The sequence below is a fragment of the Odontesthes bonariensis genome, chromosome 2, assembly GCF_027942865.1.
Source record: "Odontesthes bonariensis isolate fOdoBon6 chromosome 2, fOdoBon6.hap1, whole genome shotgun sequence".
Taxonomy (NCBI): Eukaryota; Metazoa; Chordata; class Actinopteri; order Atheriniformes; family Atherinopsidae; genus Odontesthes; species Odontesthes bonariensis.
In genome coordinates, this window is record NC_134507.1 from 24301158 (window position 1) to 24317974 (window position 16817).

Genomic DNA, 16817 nt, shown 5'->3' on the forward strand with positions numbered 1-16817 from the left:
TTTAAGTCTCCGAGTGCCGGTTTAGTTCACTCAAAGAAATCACATAAATTCTCTGCTGATGCATTAATCTTAGCTAATCATGTGGGGGAAATAGTCATTAAACTCTCCCTTCTCAACAATGAAATACGATCGAATGTGAAAAGAATGAATGAGTCCATTCTACGTGTCGTGGATCTGTAGGAGCAGGAGTGTCTGCCTCGTGATATTGGGGTGCTTCAGCCACGCCAGGGGCCACAATACAGCACAAATACATCCTGTTTCAATGCTTTCCTCCCTCTAGCTTCCAGGCGTATAAACACACAGACAGACATACAAAAGCAGTCACACACAGATAGTTTGTGTGTTGGGGGAAATGTACTTAGATGCATGAGTGTGATTTCAGTGATGTCAAGTAAAGAAATTAGTATGGGGCTGAGGTTCTTTAACTAGCCGTGCAAATACAGAATAAACTAAAGCACTTAAGTAGTCTATGATCACAAGAAAAATAGTAATATGTACATCTGTCTACATGTTCAACACTTACTACACAATGGTGGGGCAGAATTTGGGAGATGTTAGCATTTTTCATTATCATGTAATGCAAAACAAAGACATGGTATAGGCTTATAAAAATTTTGTTGCCCAGAAAGTTTGGCATTTTTAAGCCTTCACTGGGAAAGTGTTACATTTCACATTCTGGTGTGAGTCTGCCTTGACCTAGCACTATAAAAACTAAGGTGCTGTTTACACATACCCGGGTATTTTGATAAACGCATATTTTCTAACCTTCGTTTTCAAAAAAAACTAGGTGCACACAGCCCCGTTTAAAAAAAAAACCACGTCTACATTGATCCGCATAAATACGCTATCAGGAGCTGTTAAATTACGCCAAGCCTGACGGTGGCAGTGTTAGAACAATGAGAATTCCACACAAGCCAATCAGAAGCCTAATAGAGAACCGCTGACAGGAAGAACTTCCGGATCCTTTTCAAGAAGAAAATATGGCGCCAGGCTCATGTGTGTGGACTGATAGCGAGACTGAGCTACTTTTACACGTTGCGCTGAACTATAAAACTGCTAAAGCCGTGAAAAATGTCTTTATTGTTCAATACATTATATGACTGTAATTTTCAAAATCACACAAGCGAGTATAGCTCTCAACAACAGAAATGCTGCTAGTACCTCCATGCTTGGCCAGATAAACAATGAATGGCGTTTTCACGCTAGCATCCTGCCAACATGGCGGATAGGGGCGGGGCTCTGTACTATGACGACAACTCCGCATTCCATTCTGAAAACTCCGTTTTCGTCTCTTTCAACCAGTTTACACACAAACGCTAAATGGAGTTTTTAAAAAATCTCCACTTTTGCCAGAGTTTTTTTTTAGCTTCGTTTTCGGAGGAAAAAACTCTGTTTGTGTAAGGCACAAACGAAGGGAAAGGTCTTCGTTTATCAAAATACCCGGGTATGTGTAAACAGCACCTAAGTAAATAATGTTGATATGATAACATTAGACTGATGAGTATTTTCAGTTTTATACTTTATGTACCTGTCGGTGATAATGCAACTTGCAGGACATCTATTTGTGACCGAATGCTTTTACTTTGTAAGTAAATTTCTTCACTAGCTCTCACATTAAATGAAAAAAAAAAAAAAAAAAAAAAAAAAAAAAAAAAACTGTCCAGAGTTATGAGGAAGAGTTGGCCGGAAAGCCAGAACATCAAAACTGTTTTTGTCCTCCTTTTTTCTAAACCTCCAAATTAGCTCCTATCTGTCAAAACACTGTGATTTAGTTTCTTGCTCAGCAACAAGTCACCCAGTTTTAATACCGTCTATGAGTGATTCTGGTGTCTTAACGGCCTTTGGCTGTGGTTCAGCGGGTTTGAGGAGAGGGAAAGAAAGGCCTTTAGTGAGAAAAGCAATAACATGTTCTTTAAAAGAGCAGATGGAAAGTTTCTGCGCATCCTTCCCTCCCTTCCCTCTTCCCTGAGCCTATCTTAATGATATGTCTTCTCCAAATATACAACTCCTTTCATGAGAATTTCCACCCTGTCACTGCTCTCTACAGGGCTCTGAGCATGTGGGTGCCAGGAGGGGTGTGTGTGTGTGTTTCTTCCTCTTTCTCTTCTGTGAGTCTTATCAATCTGAGTATGTGTGAGTGTGTGTGTGCGTGACTGCAAATCTGATGTGCTCAATGTGTCAATTGCTGTCAAAGATGCTTTGCTTTGCAAGTTAATCTGTGCACCGCTGTGAACGTTTGTGTGTGTTCTCGTTTTCATCGAAGCCACTGAGTTTATCGGGTATACGTGTAAGTTCAGCTGCGCACAGCCATACAGTACCTGAGTTTGTGTGTGTGTGTGTGTGTGTGTGTACACAGATGTGTGTGTGGGGGTGAGTAACAGAGCTGCAGTAACATTCCCTCCCTGTCTGACCGTCTTCCTCTCTGACCTCCTCAGACAAGAACAAGAAAGAGATAGATAGACGAAGGAAAAAGAGGAAAAAGGAATGAGGAGGCAAGGGAGGGACATGGAAATTGATATCTGGAGCCCCAGGGTTTAACAAAGAGATAAGAGCATACATTTTCTGTGAGATCCCACTGTACTCCGCCTGTCCCATGCCTAACCTAAGAGAAAAATACTCAAGCCACGACAGTGGGAACATGTCAGTGATAATAGTTACCTATTAAAGATGCCACAAAAACAACAGTCATCTCATTGTTCATGTCATAAATATACTTTTTTGGCCTTTTTTAGCACCGTGAAGTGCAGATGGTACAAGGACTCTGCAGAATATGAACAGCTGAAGTAAATATTTAATTTACCTCATTTTGTGAGGACTAAAATCTCAAAGTGACTTAACGTAAAAATATTTAATCAATAAGAAATATAAAAGTTGAAGATAAAACAATCTTCCCTGCAAAAAAAACTATATTCTGGAGCTTACCTGACCCAAGAGTCACACTTGCAGCACTGTTATGAATTTGATTTCCTGCCCTGTATTTCCATTCATGTTTGAGGAAACTGGGGCCCCAATTCTTGATTTGAACTCTAAATTCCTTCGCTCCTTTGTTGCTTCACTTCACCATGAAAGGAGAGCTATTTCATAATTGTCTTTAATCTTGCTGCCATTTTCCCTTCTCTTCATCCCGCCTCCTCACCAAAGAAATGTTTTCTTTCCTATTCTCTATTTCTCTCTAAGTGTCTCTTGTCATTTTGTAATTTGACTTTGGCTTCCCTAAACATTAACAAAGCTATAAATGTAATATTGCTTTTTTTTTTTTTGCACCAACAGTTTGCGCAAATAATTTCATGTATAATTTAAAACCTACATCCTATATTTTAAATGAAATCCAACCACTTCAGCGAGTGTAATTACACCCTTGTGCATTCCCTTCTTAGCCATTAGGTGTTATCATTGCATATATTTCTATTTAAAGCTGCTCTTCCCAAGCCTTTGTGCATCCCATTAAAAAGGGTTGACACGCCACATTAGCTTTATAAAACTGCAACCATGAAACAGGGTGGAGGGAGGAATACGAGAGGAAAATCATATGTTGCCACGGCCATGTGATGTCCCTTAAAAAAGGGCCATGACACTGCACAATCTGCGGCTAAAAGACATGGGTTAGTAGTATTTTGAGTTAGTTTACTTTACCAGCAGATGGCTGGGGTTAGCCACACGGCACAAAGATGTAAGAGAATGCAATGAATCACAGTAAACAACTTTGCATTAGCGCCCACCTCTTTCTGGAATAAGATTGCCTGCTTTTGGTTCTTTTGGTAAGTTTCCATATAACAGATGTGTTACTGTTCTGACTCTAAACACGAATGACCTGAAACACCAAGCAGGTTAAACACCAGCAACATTACGCAAGACTACTGACTTGCATGTGTCAGTTTAGGTAAGCCACTTTGACATGGCAAAGATCTGTTACCGTCACTGTTCCCAGGTCCAATCTCTTTAAAAACCAAGCTGCCCATCAGGAATGCCTGACAGCTAATCTGGGGGCCTTTTGGCTGCACCATCCTAATGTGTCTCATAACAAATATATATGCACACTGTGAGAACACTGTTTACTGGAAGTATAGCCTGCTCCTGCCAGACATGTATGAGATTGCCTTAAATATTTGGGAAGACAAGTACATTGTTATGCTCACAACAAATGTCCTGAGCCCTAAGCACGAGCAGACTTTAAAATAAGCGTTCCAAACTATAAGCCTGTAGTAAATCATACAACAAGCCTCCAATTTCCCAATTTTTCTGCTCATTCAGTGGAAGTTTCACACTTGTGTGTGCTCATGCTGCGCTGTGAGAGCTACGCCATTTCAAATTCCTTTCTGTGTAGGTGGCATCGACTGACATCCCTTTGACTTCATTAGGGAGCAGGGACCCAGCAACAAAGCTGGCTCTGGGAGAAAGGGGGGATTAAAGAAAAAAAGAAAAGGGAGTGAGAGTGAACAAAACAACAACAGAAAAAAAAACAAAGCACCCCTAACCTAATTTCCTCTGATTCAGGCTGCTCCGATGCAAAATAACAAAACAGTGCAAAAACAGATCTTGTGAGAGACTCAAAATGAACCAAATGGAAGAGAGTTTCCGACTGCCCTCCACAAAGTCTTTGTAAAATAAATGTTCCTTTCTTAAAGATACAAAAGAAGAAGAAGAAGAAGAGCCTCTTTTATGGTGTTGGTCTTTGGTAAACCAGCTCAAAGCTTGCATGAATAATTCACCATCCGTCTTTTTAGAGGAAAACCTCGATATATGCACCAGAAATTGCAAACTAACCCTCTTTCAAACTGTTTTTGTCATCAAATCTCTCCATCTCTTCTGTAGATAAAGAAGAAAAATAGGAAAACAGATGTTCTTGGGTTTTTCATTCATTAATGAGCATTTTCCTTCTCAAAAAAACAGCTTTTGTTGATTTAGGGAAATCTCACAGCTCTTTTGCCTGTGGGAATGAGATAAATCTAGTTAGCTGGTGAGGCAAGGGGTGAAAAGTATGTCATTAAAGCTCTGGTACAAAGTGGATTAGACAATGTACCATGTTACCAGCTTCTCCAATATGATAATGGATGATTAGTATCATTCATCACAGACTGTAAGGGCACATTGAATAACATGGGGCAGCAGCCACCACTTTGGCTGTTGCTGCAGTGCTACAACAATGATCTGTGAGCTTTAAAGTTGGGTGGGTCTCTAACCTATGTGTATACTGAAGATTTCTGCAAGTATGCACATGACGAAGTCACAGTTCTTAACAAAGTGCCATAAGAACTGTGTTTAATGTAGAACGGAAAGGGTGAGGTCTGTTGATACTGAGGGAATATCATTATGTGCTATATGTGATGTATGTTGCTTGGTTGGCTTCACTAAGAGTGAAGGCGTGCTTCATTAGTCCTCCCTATTCCAGCTAAGGGGAGGCTAAATTTATTAAGGGGGCCGGATGTTGCACAACACCTGCCGCTGTGCTTCCCTCTGTGCAATAAAGGGAAGGGGGTGCAGCATGCTAGCTAGTGCTAGTGGGAAGTGCTGCTCGTTGTACTGAGGCTGATGAGCTGGGGCTAATTCAAGAGGTGATTATGTAGTTTGCTGGACCACTAAACCTCTTTAAGCCCGTAATTACTGCCTATTTGAGCAAGGGGAGGCACTCCAAAGCAATCGGTACTAGCACCAAGCGGTGCAGAGAACAGCAGCCACAGCTGGAGGTGGGCTGCCTCAGGGCTGCCCGGGAATGAGGGGGTGTGTAAATGGGAATAAGAGGAATCCACAAAGGCTCATCCCAGTCAGGTACCACAGAAAGCCAAGTGAAAACAGTAGGATGCCCCTCAGAGCGCCAGCAAGCTCCGAGCTACAGTGCTTGGAGCTAGTACTTTAGCAGTGATCTCTAAGCTTGAAAACAAATGTTCTCTTGTTATACCCAGTTACAATACATGGAACTCGTTACTGCAGGGCTGCAGAGAAACTACATGCGAGTTCAAAGCAACAAAACAAAAACGACTGCGCAAACAGACAACCTAATCACATAAACCCTTCAGACTGAACTGTGCTAAGATGTAAGTGAAGAGGGAGTTGGGTATGTCATTATGGTGGGAGACTGAAAAGCTTTTTTTAGAGCTGTGTTCATGACAGAGGGAATCAGATTCTCAGATTGCAAGTCGACCATAGGGGAATACATTTCATTTCACCTGACTTTCAAGGAAATTTGACTTTACATAATGCCACTGAAATCTGATCTCTCAGAGGAAGCAATTTGGGGACCAGAGAACATTCTAATAACCCTGGCGATATTATTATGCTATTATCATAATTACCCTTTTGCCCCCAACGTTTTAATTAGAAACTCACCGTTGGCCTCTTGGGGGGTGAAAAGAACTGGAGTTGAGGGAATGCTGAAACTAGGTAAAGGTATTTCACAATTACTCCCTCATGCTCTTTGAAGCATCAAGAAGACAGAAGGACGATGCAGATGCCGTTATTGAAAGATGAAGATTTCACACTCTACCTCCCTCCTCTGTCTTTCTCTCTCTGACATATCTGTCATTCAGAGCACACCTACACCCCACGCTCTTTCCTCCCTGTCTCCCTGCCTTTCTCACCCGTCTCCGCCCCTTTGCTCTATTTTTAGCATTTCTCTTAACTATCTTTTGGGCTGCCTCCTTTTCCCCTCCCGGTTTCTCCCACCTTCATTTAACTCTCTTCGTCACAATTAGCTCTGATCTTTACCCGTCTCCTCTCTCTCCTCAGCCAAATGTTTCCCTCCATTTCCCTGCTCTGCTTTATCTTCCCCCTTCTCCTCATCTTCTACAGCAGAGGGCCTTCTCCATCAGTGCACCGCTTTTACAAATCAATGACTTAATCTGTCGTAACAAACAAGTGAGCAGCACCCTCAGCCCTGTTCACTTCCCACTGCTATTGCAAACACTACAGAGCGCCTCTGAGAAGTGAAAAGAGTAACAGGAGAAGAACGCTCGCACATACAGTGTGAAATATAAAGCACATGGAGAGAAGCATATGCTGGAAGCCAGAAAATGCAACGAGGTGAGTTATGAAAATGTTTCATGAGGAAGAAAAAGAGGGACAAGAGAGTGAAAAGTGAGAAAAATGAAAATATATGTGCATTGGTGTTGGTTTACAGACACATACTCTCCCAGCCTTCAGCTCTGTCCAACTCCTCTACCATGAGTTATTGCCTGTCTGCATTCACCACCTGGTTCACTAGCTATGATTTCCCTCACTCCACTGGACACACAAGAATACACAGCAGAGAAAATACACAAGTCCACATGCATACTTCTGTGTGCGCGTTTGTCCCCCAACACAAGGGCACCTTGGGTCAGCTGGTCAAGTGTAAACTCACCACCAGCCTATGGCCATACCTTGCGTGCAACCTTCCCCTACGACGCCTCCTGAGGTTTATAGGGCTTTATGCAGAAAACTTCAATCATAAGATCATCGGACGAGTAAGATGATGAGGATATCTTAGGATTTCATCTATAAATCAAAGCTCTCTTCACAGTGCCTTTGAAACGGCACAAGTGCACCAATATGGCTATGATATCATAGTTCAAGGCCATAAAAATGTAAGGCAACACAGCTGTACATTATAGAAAAATCAAATGAGAGGGAGTCATGGAAGAAAGGAGGAGCGGGAGAGAGAAGTCAGAGAGGCAGAAGGCATGCATAAAAGATAGGAAACCCGTATAGTCTTTCAGAAAGAAGTGTTTTGTCTGAGAAGGAGCCGGGGAGAAGGGAAAAGAGAGAGGGTTCACGCATGGGAGAGAATACAAGTGGGAGGAACTGAATTGATAAATTAGTTCAGCCAACGTGCAAACTGATTACCACAACGGCAGAGCCAGAGCATCTATCGAGCACACGCATGGAATGAGACAAAGGCGCACACACACACTCATTCTATGTTAACAAAAGAGACATGAGGCTGACACTTACAAATAATAGCACAACTGCATACCCAATCACACACAGATGCATGCACACACACACACGCCAAGTGTATCTAGGGCAAGCTGCTGCAGTTGCTGTAAGTAAAAGGTATCGAGCTGCTGACTCCAGCCAGAAAATATCCACCAATCCTCTGGATTGCCAAACACAGCCTAATGGATAATGGCTAACAGCTAACGCTAATGTGATTTCACACTTAGCATAGTTGATATAGGACTGGCTGAACAAAATCATGCTAAACTCTCAGAGGCTATGCTAAACTCTTTTTCTTGATGGGTGGTAAAAAAATTTCTGCTAAAGCGTTTTAAACAAAAACAGGTTACTTTTGTGGTTATGTTTTAGCTTATCATAAGAATGAGAGGCTAGCATCCCTTGCTCAGCTTTAGATAGAAACATTTCATCAAGTTAACCATAGACTTATGACAATATTTTTCCCTGATTTTACCACACTCAACTTGCCACTCACTCTCCAATAAATTCCACAGCAATGGTGGGGAACTCCACACCCCACCTAGCCACTGACGACATTGCTGTGGGCCTTTTGAAAAGTGTGTGTGTGTATACTGTATGTTTGAATTTGCATATCAGTGTGTGTCAGAGCTCAGAGTGAGCCCCTTCTCTGGATTTGTAGATCATTGTAAACTGATTAGTGGGTACTAAACCAAGAAAGATTTCACATATCTGAGTTACTGGGCCTGTGGCCACTCAGTGCACACACATGCTGCTCACATACAGCTGATAATGAAAAATAGAACTAGTGTGAAACACAGCTTCAGCATGAAGCCATCAATCATTCTGACGTATAACAATGAAACCACACTGAACTGTTTCATAGTTTCCCAACTATGAAATTATATGAGAGTTGGGGGTAGGGAAAGCAGAGGAAGAGGGATGTATAAAGGGGACAAAGGGAGATGGTAGAAACATTCATGGTGATGAGGTACAAATAGTTCAATTAAAGTTTTTGTCACCTTTATGTTTGTAAAACTAACTGTAATAGAAAACAATCTTATGATCTTACGTTTTGTTAAACAGAATAAAATTCCAAATTCATTTTCTTTATCAAAATGATGCTCCTACAATTCAAACGTGAAATGACCACTGTGTGTCTGTGTAGTGAAAGCCATTAGATCTCCTGAACTTTTCCAGTGCTACTGACCGACCTTGAGGGTCTGTAAAGTTCTCACGTTCTCAAGGAAGCACACGAGCCCACCCCTTGACTAAAGTCAGATCAACACATATACACATATACACACACACACACTTGTTCTTGGTCTAGATCTATGGCAGACGTTTTGGAAAAGTTCAAAGGTGACATGAATTAAAAGTTAACTGCCCTTGAGGGCTTTTAAATAGTGGGGTAAACGATACAAGAAGCAGAGAGGAGAAAGTGGAGAAAAGATTGGAGTCAAGCATGGTCAGAAATATAAAGAGACTTTATCCTCATATGACAATAAATTTCAAAAGGAAAGAAAATAACTGCTAGATGGCCTCAAGGTGTCTGGGTGGACTATTTTCTCCTGTGGATAATGTACAAAACAGGAGCAGTATTTCCACCCTTCTTCTCTGTGACTGACTTTTAAAACCTCACAAAAATCAAATGTTAAGCATGATACAATGTTATGTTAAGTATTTCCATGTATGAGATCAAGATTCTCTACCAATATCACATTTACGAAAACATAACTTTGGAAGAAAGTATATCAGCATTTTATATTATTTAGAAGAATTCAAAGTATGCTGAGTTTTTCATTGAATCAGATTTTTGGCAGAATGGAATATGTTCAAAAACCAAAAATTATAACCTGCAATAGAGTATATAAACCACATCCATACAGAGGAACAACTATATTGATTTTTAATAAATAAATAAATAAAGATTGCAGAACCTCTAATGTCAAAAGTGACATCAGAATGCCAATAACTCAGGAAACAAACATGCATCATCTAAGCTGCCAACATGTGCCATGTGTGAGTTTGTTCTACCATCTACTGTATCGCTCCATCCATCTGCTCATCTACGCAACCATCCATCATTCCATCCATCAATCAAGACACAGATGGCCTTTCAGGAGTCAGTGTCAGGACTGATGCCCTCCTTCTGCTCTGGCCATACCATTACCCCCCATCTCAACCCCCTCCCCTACCTCAACACCGCCAGTCAGTACCCCACATAACGCACACACTCACACCTCCTAACCCCCAAACCATCACCAGATGGACTGGTGTCACCATCCACAACACCTCAGATCCACTTTGTACCCAGGTACGTCATCAGATTCCAATAAAAATGCTAAAAGAAGCTCATGTATGCCCTTCATTAAATGGTTGTAAAGTGAGTGAGTAGTAGGTCTGTGTGTCCGTGAGGGTCAGTCCACAAGAGAAGCCCCCAAAGAGAGCTGTCTGCCTTTGGTCCCTGGGGCCTGTCAAGAGGGATAATTGATGATGTTTTCATTACAAGGTGTGGGGTAATGTGGGGGTTGGGGCACAGTATGTGTGTGCATGTGTGTGTGTGGTGGGGGTGGGCAGGTTGACTCAGCTGCCGCCTCTTTGACACCAACCACTCCTGTGATTGGTATAGACAAGTCATTGCTTCCAAATGCCCTCGCACACACTTCTTCTTGAACAGTCACACACCAAAGCCACCACACACACTGGGCCTCACAGACAGATGCACACAAACACACAGCCCAGAGCCAATTCCATTCCCAGAGATAAAGTATCTGAAACCAAATAAAAATGCTGAGAATAAGTCTAAGTTGATCTCTTGTTTTCTCCTGCCGCTCTGTCTCGTCACAGTGTCACGCCAGGCCTTTGGCAGATCTGTCCATCTGTCTGTCGTCTCTTAGGATCTCTTTGAAATCCTCATGCAGTGGCGCCAAAGATTCTGACTGCCACTTAGATTGAATTAAGACCTAATCTGAGACACCAGTCCACATATTACTTTACAGTATCAAGACGGACATCATGCCTTTATTGTTGTTTATGAATAAATGAATGAAAACACATAAACAGTCAGCTGATGTTCTCCTTTTAAGTTATCTTCATGAAGTCTCTTCAAAGCTATTACACAGGCGTCCTGGTGACTCTGACGTTCAATTAAAAATCATTTTTCAAGAGAAACTTAATTTGTGCTGCGGATAGATAAGACAAACAACTCTAACAACAATCACAGGACAACTGTGTCATAAATATGTGAAAAATACTAGTCATGTCTCTGTGTTTTGGATTCAGTTAAAGCATTTCTCCTTTTAAAAACTCTCCTTCCTGATACCTTTTTATCACTATGACTGTGTAATGAAGATGTAAGTGGACTGCAGTAACCTTCTAATCCAAGTATGAGGACAGAACCAATGGGACCACACTCTTCCAGGGATGGGTTGCTATGGTGGGTTGGGGTTTCCATGGGTGACCAGGGTGCTGACATATCCAGGCTCCAGCAATAAACAGTGGAAGAATAATGGCGTCTGAGGCAATAACGAACTCTGCCCTCAAAAGTTTTTTTCCCCCCAACAGCCTTCTTTTGTTTAGAAGAGACGCTGCATATCTGGTTTGTGTTCTCTTAACTGAGATGCTAAAGATCTGATAATGTCCCGTTTACAACACACTTCAGTTTGGGATACAGTACTCTTCCCTGTTTCTCTTTGTTCTGATCAATCCCAAAGCAAGCTATGGACATTCAAGGAAAAATGGTTGTGTCCCCAATCATCCATCCATCCCCTGCTCTTAAACTCCTTCCATCCATGCAAACTCACTTTAGATTCCTCCACCAACCAGAGCCCAACAACAGCAAAGCTCCTCTATCAGTGCAGTGAATTATATCACTTTTCACACCTGTTTCTGCTCAAACTTCAATTGCACACTGCTGTGTTGAGGGGAAAAAAAAAACAATTTCCAATGGGGGGGAACGGCGCTCCCCCAGCTCGGCTACATCTGCGTACGCAAGCGGTTAAATTATACTCTAATTGTATTAACGGCGGATTATGCCTTCCAGTTGGATTTTTTATACCCTCTCTCTCCGCATTTTACACATTTTAAAGGAAGAAAGAAGGGGAAAAAAAGCAGCTCATTGAGGGTTTGCGGGTTGGCTTCTTTTATGAGCTGCGATCACGGCTGCCCCTCGTTACACTGCATCTGTGTACAAATAGGAGGGGAGGAGAGCCAGAATGAGAGCATGTTAGTGATAATGTGTATGAGAGTATGCGTCCCAGGCTGTGAATTTACCAGTGGTAACACTTCAAATGCCAAACCCGTGCCCTTCCTTACTACACAAACACACACACACACACACACACACACACACACACACACCTACCTACATCAGTATTGCAAGGCAACAATCTAAATAGGAATATGGGTGGTGTGTGTTGCAATGAGGCGGGGGTGAATTCCATCTAATTACTCTATCACATAATTTCACAAATTGCCTTTTCATAGGGGAGTGGAGAGCAGAGCACAGGGCGCGCTGGGGATTTGAGGCCTGAGCTCTCATTTACTACTCATTTCTTGTTAAATTAAACAAGAAAATACCATTTGTGTGGAGGAGAGGGTGCAGGCTAAGTGGGGTGGCGGCACTGCAACGAGGGGAAGGGATGGTGGACGGCAGCTGCTTCTTCGATTTGTTTGTGAGCAAAAAGGGATCGGTGATGCAGTCGGTTTAGAATTGCTTCCACCACTTTGATTCTTTTGTGAAACACATTTTTCTATCTTTAGGGCAACTTCAGTGTATTATCTACACATGTAGAAATGTGATGGAAAAAAAACATATTTCTCTTATCAAATATGCCATTTAGTTTATAAGTAGAACAAATCTATTTAAAGAGGTCAAATGAAAACAAACATCAAAATGTGATGAGCAAACCAGTGGAAAAGGCTCCACCTCTCCTTTATCTTGGTTTTGGTTCCCTACCAAACTTACATCTGCATGTCAAGCTGGCAGTGAGCTGCATGGTCCGACCATCGTCGACAGGCGGTAAACGTTAATGTTTTGTTTTCGCTCCAAGTCAAGGCAGCCAAATCATTGCGATGAACTTCTCCCACAAGTGTTGTCAACAACATATGAGATCATTGGGTGTGCTGGAGAGGAGTCAGTGAGCTGCAACTGTTGTCACAATCCCAAATTCAATGCCGATGCTCGAACTGTCAGTCACAAGCACGTTTTGGTCTTGTCACCCTGCATATACCCAAAACACTACAGCTTTGACCGCTCCAATGATAAAACAAGCTGCCTAAGAATTCTTCGAAAAGTTGACCTATTCCTGCAAGTACAAGACAGAGTACTAGCACCCATAATGGGTAAGCAACTTTAACACAGATTGGAAAGAACAGCTGTATAAATGCCACCTACGACTTACCCTGGCTGTGCACTCTAGCTTTAGTTTGCCACCTACCTTCCCCTTCCTCTTCAGTACAATGGAAACTGCCCTTAGGGTCCAAGTGTGAGAGCCACTAACAAAAATATAGGATTGGGTATCTCACTTCCGCTATGATTATAATGTAGTTTGCTACATGTTTTCCCATTCTGTTTCTGTACCAGTCTCAAATAATTTCCTATTTCTTATACTTGAGAAACCGCAAACTCTGACTCACTTATTCAGGTCTGTGTGGTGCCATAGCACTCTGCCATGAAGAGGATGTGTTTACATGTGTGTGGGTGTGAATTCATGAATGCCTTTGTGCCTAATTGGCAATGGGTCTATCTCTAAGAGGCCAGACTCGCATCCTCCATCCCTCTGTGAAACAGAAAGAGCAGCTGATGAAACATGTGGATGAGCCTGGATCAGCTGTCTTTGCTTATGTTGGTTCCAGCAGAGATGGAGAGGTATTCCACCAGTGAAAGAGATACAGTACTCTGAATTTTTTTTGCATTAAAGGGGATATGATTAGCAAAAATAAACACGGACACATGGTGATTAAATGGATGGTGACACTAAAGAGTGAACAGTGTAAATAAGTGAGACCACAGCTTTCCCATCTATGTTACACCAGTGGTTAATGCCAGTGTTTCTCAAAATTAAGACCACGTTTTCTATAAACAAAGATGTTGCTCCTCTCATTTCTGTTTGGCTTTACCGAAGACGAAAAGTATGTTGGAAGTTATCGAATCAACATTTCTCTTGAGTGAAAAAAGGCACTTTGCACTGAAAGAGCTGCGTTTTAATTTTTTTTTCTGTTGTGTGTAACAAAGTGATCTGGCCATGCCTGCATATGTGCATGGTTCAGTTTCCCTTGCTCTTTTGCCCATGGAGAGGAAAATGTTGATGGATCTTCCTCATCCACACCCCCCCCTCACCTTCTTCTCCTCGCCCTTTCATCCGAGGCACACACTTATATCCTTTAAAAATCAAACAATGTAGAAGGCTCCTGTAAGCCTGACTCATGGTGTAATGGGACACAGGAGCTGTGTTGCTGTGTGTGTCTCATGTGGAGTGTGTCTGCTGAGCTGTGTTTCCACAGAGAGGATGTGTGCATGTTTCAAACACCTTTCCGCTGTGGCCCTGAAGGTTTTTGGGGGTGTATGGGTTGAGGTCAGGAAGTTGGACTCGAGGCTAGTGAGCATGTGTGATGATGTGTGAGTGCTTGCAGGAGAGAAGGCGATTTATGAAGGAATAAAGGAGGGGAAAATGGGAAGGGAGGAGCACCAGGATGAAAAGTATAAGAAGTCTTGTCAGGATGAGTGTATAAATACAAATATACTGTAAGCGTTTGCCTACATGCCACATATCAGTGCATGCAATGAGAAACTTCCTGCTCTTTGCTATGAACCACTGGAGACCGAGGAAGACACCTCCCAATACATACCATCAACATCAAAGACTGGCTACAAATAAGTAAATAAAAAGTTTTGCCCATGCAATATCCATAATCCAACAAATAAATTACTTTTTTCAGCATCCTCCCTGTTGGCTTGTGCAACACCCACCCACCCAAACTGTATCATGTTCTCCACAAATTGGCAGACTGTCAGTGACACAGGGTTTGCTAAAGTAGTTTTCAAACACATTTCCTTAGCATAGGACAGGGGAAATTTTAAGAAACCTAGTAAAACCTAGTAAACAAATAAAAAAGTAAGTAATAATTTCTGGGGTCTGCTTTACTCTAAACTTTTAACTCTACCTCAGATCCAGTTTCACTTCACCCAAGTTAAAGTTGTGTCAATGTTTCATTTATATTTTAACCCAGCCCTGGAAGAATACTCACATTTGACTGCTTTAAATCATGTTTTGAAGGGTTCATTGTGTTTTAAAACTAACCAAAAACTTTTTTGTTATTTCATATGATATTTGGATCTATTCAATCTTTGTCATAAGTCAATATGAATGCGACTTTGAATACATAGAACATAAAATACTCAAATACTGAATTTCAAAAGGTCAGAAATAGGGAATGAGTGTGTGTGTGTGGGTCACTTTCAAAGATGCAGTATGAGGAGAACATTATCACTTTGAGTCAGTGAGCTGTCCCAACACCAAGCTGCAGCACGCCACATGTGACCCCTCAATGGAGCCACTGGAGCAAATGCCACATCCAAATCATAGTGAAGAGCTTGCTTTGATCTCATAAGAGCCCCTGCAAACTAAACATGGTTGATTCCAATTTAACCTCTTCCCGATTTGAGTTTGATGAGTCTTTGAATGTCCAGCAGTCTTAAGAACGATTGGTGCATTAATTCTATTTTAAATAAATATAAACTGTGTGGCTCTGTTTTAACAGTCACATTCGTATTTTCTTCTGTCAGAATACATTTCTCCCCACGCTATTTTCCACCAAACAATTTGTGACGGTGTGATTATATTTTCTGCTAGAACTGAGGAAGAATAGCCAAAATAAAGCCAAACCACAGGCCTGCGCAGCATCCCAGGCATCTGTTAAATGATGACAGATTTGTGTCTACTAAGGTTCATCTATGTATATGTATCTGCAGATATGGCCGGACATGACTTTCCTTAGCTTCACCCCGACTCAGTTTCAGAAGAAGAGGAGAGATCAGTAGCAGATTACACAGGTCTCCTGTCTTTGAAGTGCTCAGCGTACAAACTGGGATACACTGTGGAGGAGGAGGGTGGGAGCTCCGGTAGCGTGTTCATGAGTGTTAATAAGTGTGTCCGTGTATGTGTTCCTTTGAGTGTGTTTATGTAAAATAAGAGAGGGTCAGAGCTGGATGGACATGGGTGGGACAGCTCTTGGTTGGTGAATTAACATTCACATATGATATGAAACTGAGAGCAAGCAAAAAAAAAAAACGAGATATTTCACTGAACTCACCGTTAGGTGCTGGAAGAGCCACGCTCTCATGATGTTGGTGGCCACCTTAGGAAAAATCCCCCTCTTCTTGTTGTGTTTCTTTTCTTTATCCGGGTCATCATCATCCCCCGTGCTCGGTGAAGCCACACTGTTGTCCAGGCCATCACCTGTCACATGACAAGAAACAGGAAGAGACGGCGGAGATCAGGCACACACTTTGTTTACTTCCTGAATTTGCTGCGCTCCTGCATTCAAAGAGAATAAATATGATTTTGAAGGAATTCTGGAGGGCTTTGTATGCAGACGAATGGCTATAGAGAGACAACAATAGCAAGTAGAGAATGGCTGGAAAACAGCACCTCATAAATGCATTCATTTTTAATACATTTATAAATAACCCTGCCTTTCATTCCCCCCCCTCACTGAAAACACAGTAAGCGCTTGCATCCTTGTGTGAGAAAGGAGAGGGGAGCACAAAGGACTTGTAAGGTCGCATTTCCCCACTCTTCCATCCAAGCCCGCACAGAATTGAAAATGACAGAGAGATTTAGTCTTTATTATCCTGAGGGGAAAATAGTTATTGAAGCGTTACCCCGGCGCATTCTGCCATTTCACCTGAGGTGGAAAGAGTAACA

At 42.0% G+C, this 16817-nt stretch overlaps 1 protein-coding gene across 4 annotated transcripts in view; it reads right to left on the reverse strand.

Annotated features, from left to right (window-relative positions):
* The window catches only part of meis1b (Meis homeobox 1 b), a 77890-nt gene that overhangs the window by 25156 nt on the left and 35917 nt on the right, over positions 1-16817 (reverse strand). For all 4 annotated transcript variants that reach the window (XM_075480225.1, XM_075480243.1, XM_075480235.1 and 1 more), the window contains exon 8: positions 16204-16349. In XM_075480225.1, the coding sequence (XP_075336340.1) occupies positions 16204-16349 (146 nt within the window). The remainder of the gene's footprint in view (positions 1-16203; positions 16350-16817) is intronic.